The sequence below is a fragment of the Phaethon lepturus genome, unplaced genomic scaffold, assembly GCF_000687285.1.
Source record: "Phaethon lepturus isolate BGI_N335 unplaced genomic scaffold, ASM68728v1 scaffold34923, whole genome shotgun sequence".
Taxonomy (NCBI): Eukaryota; Metazoa; Chordata; class Aves; order Phaethontiformes; family Phaethontidae; genus Phaethon; species Phaethon lepturus.
In genome coordinates, this window is record NW_010530615.1 from 1 (window position 1) to 8,957 (window position 8,957).

The 8,957-nt window shown below is 53.9% G+C and overlaps 1 protein-coding gene across 1 annotated transcript; it reads left to right on the plus strand.

The window, feature by feature from the left end:
• Positions 1 to 59: 59 nt before the first annotated feature.
• GALNT5 (polypeptide N-acetylgalactosaminyltransferase 5) lies at positions 60 to 8,378 on the plus strand (the record flags this gene model as incomplete). The annotated part of the gene is made up of 7 exons (XM_010284304.1): positions 60 to 263; positions 3,677 to 3,843; positions 6,020 to 6,139; positions 6,594 to 6,729; positions 7,108 to 7,227; positions 7,719 to 7,836; positions 8,055 to 8,378. Coding segments are annotated over 7 exons (1,189 nt in total), but the record flags the coding sequence as incomplete, so codon positions are not given.
• Positions 8,379 to 8,957: the final 579 nt, after the last annotated feature.

Sequence of the window (8,957 nt, forward strand, 5' to 3'; positions counted from 1 at the left end):
GGCGAGGACGGGCAGGAGAAGGCAGGTGGGAGCAGCCGCGCTGCCCGGCCGGGGGCCAGCCCGGGAACGCACAGGGTCTTGTCCGTGGATGCAACGCTTGCCCCGAGAGACCCCCAAGCTCCTGGCCAGTTTGGGCGGCCTGTTGCAGTCCCTGGCGGTAAACAAGAAGAAGCAAAAAGTAGATGGAAAGAAGGAAACTTTAATGTCTACCTCAGCGATTTGATCCCCATAGACCGAGCCATAGCGGACACCAGGCCTGCCGGGTAAGATCTGCTTCCCCTGCACAAATACCTGTGCCGCGCCCCTGCTCGGTGGCTCCCAGGGAGGGCTGCTGGGCATGCCGAGGCCTTCGCTTCACGTGTGCTAGCGGTCAGACGGCTTTGCCTTTCCAGGTGAGCGCAGCTTGTTAAACCTAAAACTGGGTAAAATTTGCAGATCGTCTTAACCGCTAAGCCCTGCTGTACAAAGAGGCTGGGGTACGAGGCAGGCAACGCGGCTCATGTCACCTGGTTTATCGGGTGCAGCACCAAAACACTTGTTTGGTTTTGATATTTGTGCATTTGGTTCCTGGGACACTCCTGTGCCTCCTGTTGGCACGGCAGACATCAGGCCGTAAGGGCCAGCTCATGGCAAGGGCTGTTGGCAGCTCTTGGTGATCAAAAAAACCCAGCACATTACCTTTTTGCTGGAGTCTTCCAGTTTCTCCCAGTTTAGACTCCAGTTCCTCTCGTGACCCTTGCTGGAGTGCTGGGCCTAGACCGCTGAAATTTGGCTGACAGGAAACTTGTCCTGTCACAGCCTTCCATCTGCTTATCCGTGTGCAATGCTTGCTGCGTTCTGAGCTTTGCTTACGGTGCTGGTGCTTGCCGAGCACCGTGCCTCTGCAGAGACGTGTGCGGGAAGAGCCCCACCATGGAGGAGCAGGATGCACAAGCCGCACAGCTGAAGGCTGGGGCTGGCCAGGAGGCTTGTAGGGAGCACTCCCTGCAGAGCCCGGCCCAGGAGCCCTGGACCTCATTTCAGCGCCGGCAGCGAAGGTCCCTGTGCGCCTCTGACCTCGGCCCAGGCTACTGGTAACAACTGAGTTATCCGGGTTTAGACACAGACCTGGATTTCCTGGCCTGGCAAAAAAATGTCACATGCCCGGATGGCACGGTATGGTCTGGGTAAGTTAGCACCCGTGCCGGCAGGCGTGGGGAGCGACCCCAGCTGCGCCTGCCAGCCGGGAGAGGACGGGGCTGGGCACCCCTGCGGCTCAGGTCTTCAGTGCCAGGCTGCTTCCAAGCTCGGGGGCGGCAAACCTAAGGGGACATTTTCCCAAAGCAACTTCAGCAACTTAAGAGTCTACATTTTGCTGGCTTTCAGGGTGGTGTCAACAGAACATAAAGGCTGTGGGCTATTTTTGTTTAAAGGCCGGTTTAGGGGTCAATGAATGTCAAAAGGATTTGACTTCTACTTAACATTAGTTATATATATTAAGTATTATATACGCATATATAAAAAATACATATGTATGTACATATATGTATATAGTTAGCAAAGAAATGGAGCCCAAACTCACACAGGACATTGTGAAATATCTTTAGCTGGGGGTCAACAATAACACGTTGTTCTCTGCCTAGAAATTCTACTTTTTTAGGTAAGAAGGGAGAAAAGGATGTTCCTCAGTTTGAGGTTTCCCATCGCCCTCGCGCAGATGCTTTCCAGCTGCCCAGGGTACCCGCAGGCTTTGGCCAAGAGCCCGTTTGCTGCTAACGAAGGAGCTAAAGAGAAAAGTCCTCTTAGCAGGTGCTGCCTGGCTGCACGCAGCCTTCACAGCTTGGGGCTCGGCTGCATTTTCTCAGCTGCTCTCACATCCCTCTCTCTGTGCAATGAAAGCTGTTGTGCTCGGCAGCTGTCTCCCACTTTGTCCATGGCCTCTGTCCTTCCTCGCCCCGTGAGCTGCCTCCTTGGTTTCACTGTAGGAGCAACTACAAATTCATCTCTTTTCTCCCAGTTTTGCTTTCCCTTCTTGTCCTGTCTCCTTCTTGCAAGTGACCTCTCCAGCAGTTCAGCCCCTGCTTTCTCACCGTCGACCCCAGGAGCCCTGCCAGCACCCCCAAACCACCCCTCCACGCTGCGAAGAGGTCCCGTCGCCACAGGCCAACACCATTACGGTTTCCAGCCAAACCACATCAAACAGCATATCCCCTCCTGGCCGAGCCAGCCCTGGCCGCTGCCCGAGGAGAACCAGGCTACAGAGGGAAACAGAAAGACATGTCCCAAGGATTGCAACAGAGAGTAACTCGAGGGTTACTTTCTCTTATCCCGAGCACATCTGATGAGCTGTGAAGCCCTGAAATACCTCTGAGTTTTCTTCCAAAACACCACGCGGTCTGCGCTGCACAGTGCCCTGGCATCAGCGTCTGAGCTGGCACCAGCCAAACCCGAGGGCCCCTGCATCACGACAGAAGAACAAGTCGATTTTCCATACGCTGCCATATACCTATCCCTGTTTTCTGTCCGTTGCTGACAGCAGAGCCAAACTGTTTTCACCACTGAGAAGTTAATCTGCAGAGAGGCTGGTGCCTGTCCTGCCTGCAGGAGGTCTGCTCTGGAAGGACGAGAGAGAAAAACCCGCTATCAGACTTCAGCTTGTTGACAAGCGAGCGGAAGCACGTCCCAGCAGTTTGTGGGTGTTCTGGGATGAGCCGGCCAGTCTGGGGGAGAGGAGCGCTCTGCCAGGCGCTCTGCAGGCCTGGAGACCCGCTCGCAGGTGGGAGAGCTGAGGGAGCCCCGCTCCCCCAGGCAGGCAGCGGAGCCGTGCTCGAATTGCAGATGGAAGATGAGAAAAGCTGCTCGTCGACCTTCTGTTCAAACACCGAAGACACAGGCCTGACGCAGCTGTTGCATTTTTGGCTGTCACAGAATAAAATGACAAACTCATAGACACAGGAGAAATTTTATCACTGCCTCGGATCCACTGATGCATATCACTGGCTGTTTGCGAGGGAAGCGAGCGCCGCTCAGAGCCCCTGCGCGTGGGCTCGGGGCACGGCTGGCCGGGCCGGGGGGTCCGTGGGGAGGCGTGGGTGCTCAGGGAGAGGACCCACCTGTACTGTCGTACATGAAATTCAGATGCTTGAATGTTTTCCCATCCTCCACAGTCCCTGGAGTTAGATGCAGAAGCCGGACTGGGCAACTCTTCCTCGCTGTCTGCATGTTCGACAAGTTGCTGTGCTGAGTAACCCTTCGTGAAGAGAAACGGCCATTTCCCCGCGTTTTGCTGGGGGATTCTTTTCTTCCGACGAGGCTATCTGATGCAGCCCTGCATCCCCAGCCCTGTGGGTGCTCGGAGCATCGCAGGGTCCTTTCCCGAGGCCAGTGGTGCAGGGCTGGGACGGGCCTTGCTCCTGGGGCCTCTGCGCTGCCTGCTCACAGAATGGAGATATTGTCACCGGGGGCAGGGAGTTAAAAAGAGGTCCCTGTTAGAAAGGAGTGTGTCCTATCCCTGCAGGGCTGTGTGAGGAGTTCCCCCCCCTCACCCCTCTGCTTCCTCTCTTGACAAAATCCCATCACAGGGGTTTGTCTCCATATTTCTCTATATTGGGCATTCCCCCCCCCGTGCATTTCCCCAACAAACCCTAAGCCAGGAGTGCGACCGGCCGTCGCCTGTGAGCCCATATTGCCGTTGCAGGTGCTCTGAGCAGCGGGTTCACGATGACCTCCCAACCACCACCATCATCATGTGCTTTGTGGATGAAGTGTGGTCCGCCCTCCTTCGCTCCGTTCACAGCGTCCTCAACAGATCTCCTCCACACCTGATTGAAGAAGTCATTTTGGTGGACGACTTCAGCACTAAAGGTAGGTGAAGCTTCTTCTACCTTCACGAAACTAATATAACTTGAGGCCAAAATACAATTTGTTCTCTGTAATTCAATTCTGAAGAGTCGAAAGAAATCGCATTTTCTCCTTTCAGCGTGTTGAAGCGCGTCTGCAGCGGGCGCCGTTATCTCTCCAGAGGAGGGGGATCAGAGGCCAGCTGGGTGCTGGGGGCGGCTGTGGCGGATCGAGACCCCCACCCCCCCCCCAGCCGTTATCATTCACGTCTCCCCCATCCCCATGCGCTCACTTAAACAGCTGCTGCGTTTACGGCTGCGCGTTCCTTGTGCTCTGCTTTGCACGTGTGCCGGGGGCTGCCAGAGGCGCTGGGGCCAGCAGCACCAGGGAGCTCGGTCCCAGCCGACCCACGCAGCTTCAGGGTGTCCCGGCTCAAGGGCTTGCGCATTTGTAAATTAGATGCTGTCACCCTTCTCTGTGCAATTTCCAGACGAGTGCCCCGTGTTTTCAGTGCTGGCGGCAGGGAAGGAACAGCGCGCGCTTCCCAGGTTGCTCAGAGAACGGGGTAGTTGCAGTAAAAGCATCGGTGTGTGCAGTGGCTTTGCATGTGTGCTCACAGGCATTTTGGATGATATCGAACCTCTGCTTTGTAATGCTTTGGCTCTCTGCTGACTTCAGCCCTTAAAAATTTAGGTATGATGTAATTTTCCAACTGCTGGTTCTTCAGGGAAAGTGCTGTCTCAGACAAACTTCAGAGCTCATGCCATGCATATAAAGACCCTACAATGCAACAAGACAATAGGTGCAAAAAAGAGGAAGAAGACTCAGTTTGCTAATTTTTAAAATAATCATTAAAACATATTTATACCATTTCCCCTGAAAAGCATCTTTTCAAGTTTCCATTTTACTTTCTCCCTGCGGCTTCCCTTTGTGACTGCCCGTTAGCCAGTGAACATCTCAAACGCTGTGTTTGCGACCGAAACCTCGTGGGCATGGGTGAATTACGGAGAGCTGTGCTCGGCATTGCTGTAGTCCAAGCAGCAGCAGCAATAACCTGCAGCAAACCTGTCTGCAAATGTCTCATCTCTGGAGCCTTTCAAAGCTTTTAACTGGCTTTTGAAATGCCGTTGTATTCTCCCAGAGAAAACCAAAAAGAATCAATGAAGCCCACTGGTGAGGGAGGTCGGGGATCCTCCCCGCAGACCAAACGATGTGAATGAGTGGCTGGCTCCAAACGAAGGGCTTGGAGCCGCAAAGCCCCGCGGCGGGTGCCCCGGGGCTCCCCTGCCGCGGGAGAGCCGCCTGCAGACAGGACCGCCCGGCACTCGAGACCCCCAAGCCACCCTTCTCACACCCTCTTTTTCCTGAGAGTTTACCACCAGCTGCCTCCACAGCCACAGGAAACCATGACAAAGGCAACCTGAAAAGTAGAGATTTGCCAGAGCGAACCCTCGTGCAGTTTAAACTTGGGCTGAGTCTTTAAATGTGGTGCTTAATATTGAGGAATTTGAAGAGCACAAAAGAAATATTTTTTTAGGCAAAGGAAAACCCATTGACAACCAGATTTTAGTTGCAATTATAGTACAATGAAGAAAAAAAATTCATTTTGGAGTCTTTGAACAATCGTTTGATACCTGGTTTGGATCGTGAACTGGGATTCCACTCGTGGCCTGTCACCAAAAGCCCAACACTCGCTGCTCTCCACTTTCCACATCTTCTGCATGCAGCGCGTCACTGCGATCGGCCAGCGCCGGGTACGGGTCTGCCTTTGCTTCATCCGCTGGGTTCGCACCGATGTGGAGCGCTGCCCACTGTGCAGGGAGCAGGAGATGATACCACCACCCGCGGCCCCTCCTATGGAGGGGCAGATCCAGGACAGCTGGGCAGCCCTTGGCGAGCCCCCAGGACCAAAATCCACACCGGTCAGCGGTGAGTACCAGGAGACGCATCTGCAACAGAGATTTTTATACTCGTCAGCATCAGCCTAGACCTTCTGGCACTGACGCGGCTGGGAGTTTCACCGGAGAGCAGGCTCAGACTGCAGTGCCGTGCACCAGAAGCCCTGCAGCTGTGGCCAGATGTTCACGCCCCAGACGTGAGGATCCTGGTGTGTCCTGGAGATGCTTGCAAAAAAAATCACCCTGGAAATGGGTGTGAAATGGGTAAGTCAACTGCACCCTCTCCTTCTCCTTCTCCGCAGGGTACCTCAAGGAGAAGCTGGACAAATACATGTCACGGTTCACAAAAGTGAAGATCCTCCATCTCAAGGAGAGGCATGGTCTAATACGGGCCAGACTGGCAGGAGCGGCAATCGCCAAAGGTAGGACAAAAGCCATTTTACAGCCCTGTCTGGACCCCCCAGAGGTGCTGATAAGCCATCTCCAGCATTGAGTTTTAGTCCCTTCCCAATGGACTAAGGGCATCTTTTCGGTATGTGAAGCATGAGGGTCTGATGAGAGGACGAGCAGCAGCTTGTCCGGCACCTCGGCTTGGCCCTAGCAAGTGGCAGCCGGTATATCCAGCTGTGCCGCCCCGGCTCCGCGGCCAGGCTCTGTCGGCACCGAAACGGCCGTTTCTGCCGGGAGCCGCCCTGCTTTGCTCAGCAGGCCACGAGGGCCGAGGGGTAAAAACGTGCTCTGGGCTGTGGCCAGGAGGGCTCTGGGAGCCATGGAGAGTCGTGGCACCGTCAGCAGCACCCTCCAGTGCAGAGGCCACCTGGAGAGGGAGGGGGACGGGGTGTCTGGGGCTTGATGCTGCCCTGGCCTCTGCCGCAGGCGCTGTCCTGACGTTCCTGGACTCGCACGTGGAGTGCAATGTGGGGTGGCTGGAGCCACTGCTGGAAAGGGTCCGCCTGAGCCGGGCTAAGGTCGCCTGCCCTGTCATCGAGGTCATCAGCGACAAGGACATGAGGTAAGGCGGCTCGCACCCCTGGGAAACCCAAAACCCATGCCAGTGGGTTCAGCAAAACCTCTTACTGGGAGCACCCACATACTAACTACGGGCAGATGCAGGTCCAGACCTCCTAACTGGCCTTCAGGAGCGTTTCACAAGGGATACGTCATGTTGGTGTACACCAGAAATAAACATTAGCAGTGGACGTGGCCCCTTTGTTTATCGCATGCACCTTTTCGCTTTTTCATGACTTTTAGCACATGAAGAGGATTCCTGATGAAATTTGTTAAAATCTTGTTTTAATTATGTACAGATACTCATCTTCACTCATTAGGGGTGACATTTCAATCAGGAATGTGACTCAGATTTAGTCATCCCGATCTTTTCTCCGTTTAGCTACATGACCGTGGACAACTTTCAGCGTGGGATTTTTACTTGGCCAATGAATTTTGGATGGAGGCAGATTCCGCAAGAGGTCATCGAGAAAAATAAAATCAAGGAAACTGATATAATAAGGTAAAAAAAAGCAAATGTGAGAGCTTTGTGAATCAAACTGTTCCTTTGTTAATAATTTAGCAACAAAAGCTTCTTCAAAGCTAAATGTTTTCCTTTTGCTTGTAAGGACAACAAAGGCATGGTGGGCAATCGCATCATCAGATGTGGGCAAAGCCCAGCCAGCCTTTCTCGCCTCTTGCAGCACGGCTGGCTTTTTGCTGGTGCTGCCAGGGCCAGGAGGACATACCGGTGCGCGTGTCCCTTCCATGCCCCTTTACGGCTTTCAGGCTGGCTAAAACCACCCAAACACCATCCCTTTTAACGTTGCGCCTGTCAGCCTGCAGCAAAGTGACAAATCGGTGGTCCTTGCTGTCTGTGTAAGTGCAGGCTCAGGTGCCGTCCCTCAGCATGCATTAGCCCGCAGCTTCTCGACAATTCCCTTGTTAAAACAAGGAGAAAGGGACGGGTGCTTCCCGACCAGCTGACATGCCGTGTGGCTTCTGTGTTCCCAGGTGCCCAGTCATGGCAGGTGGCCTTTTTTCCATCGATAAGAAGTATTTTTTTGAGCTAGGAATGTATGACCCAGGACTGGATGTTTGGGGAGGTGAAAATATGGAGATTTCATTCAAGGTACGTCGCTCTCAGCAGCCTGTCAGTGCCTGCATCCCCACCAGCCTGCCGTGGGTGCTTGGGGCTCGGCCGGTGGCTCCCCGGGGTGACCCCATGCTGGAGACCCGTCACAGTAAACTCCCGGCAGTTTACTTGCTTCTCTGCTTCTCTTCTGGGTTGCCCAAAGCCAGCACCCAACATTTCCCCTTGTTTCTATCAAAGCAACCTCTGTTTCTCAGGTCTGGATGTGCGGAGGAGAGATTGAGATTGTTCCGTGCTCCAGAGTTGGGCACATTTTCAGGAACGACAATCCTTATTCCTTCCCAAAAGATCGGGTGAGAACAGTGGAGAGGAACTTGGCCCGTGTTGCAGAGGTCTGGCTGGACGAGTACAAGGAGCTATTCTACGGCCACGCTTACCACTTGGTCTTGAAAAACCTGGATGTTGGTGACCTGACTCAACAAATCCAACTGCGAAAGAAGCTTCAGTGCAAAAGTTTCCGGTGGTACCTGGAGAACGTCTACCCGGACCTGGAAGCTCCCCTGGTTAAAGCCAGCGGGCTGGTATGTACCCAGATGACTTGCTGTCCTTCATTTAAACATATTTTCAGTAGCTGGCAGGGACTTGGTAGCATCCCAGTACACTGTTTTGGAGTGGCTTCCCTGGTATTGGTAAAATCTTTGAAGATTTATAGAGTCGTAGAATCATTAAGGTTGGAAAAGACCTTTAAGATCATCAAGTCCAACCATCAACCCAACACCCCTATGCCCACTAAACCATGTCCCCAAGTGCCACGTCCACACGTTTTTTGAACACCTCCAGTGATGGTGACTCCACCACCTCCCTGGGCAGCCTTCTTTTACTCTCTCCGTAAAGAAATTTTTCCCAATATCCAGTCTAGACCTCCCCTGGTGCAACTTGAGGCCATTTTCTCTCGTCCTGTCACTGGTTCCTTGGGAGAAGAGACCAACCCCCACCTCACCACAACCCCCTTTCAGGTAGTTGCAGAGAGCGATGAGGGCTCCCCTCAGCCTCCTCTTCTCCAGACTGAACACCCCCAGTTCCCTCAGCCGCTCCTCATCAGACTTGTGCTCCAGACCCCTCCCCAGCTCCGTTGCCCTTCTCTGGACACGCTCCAGCAC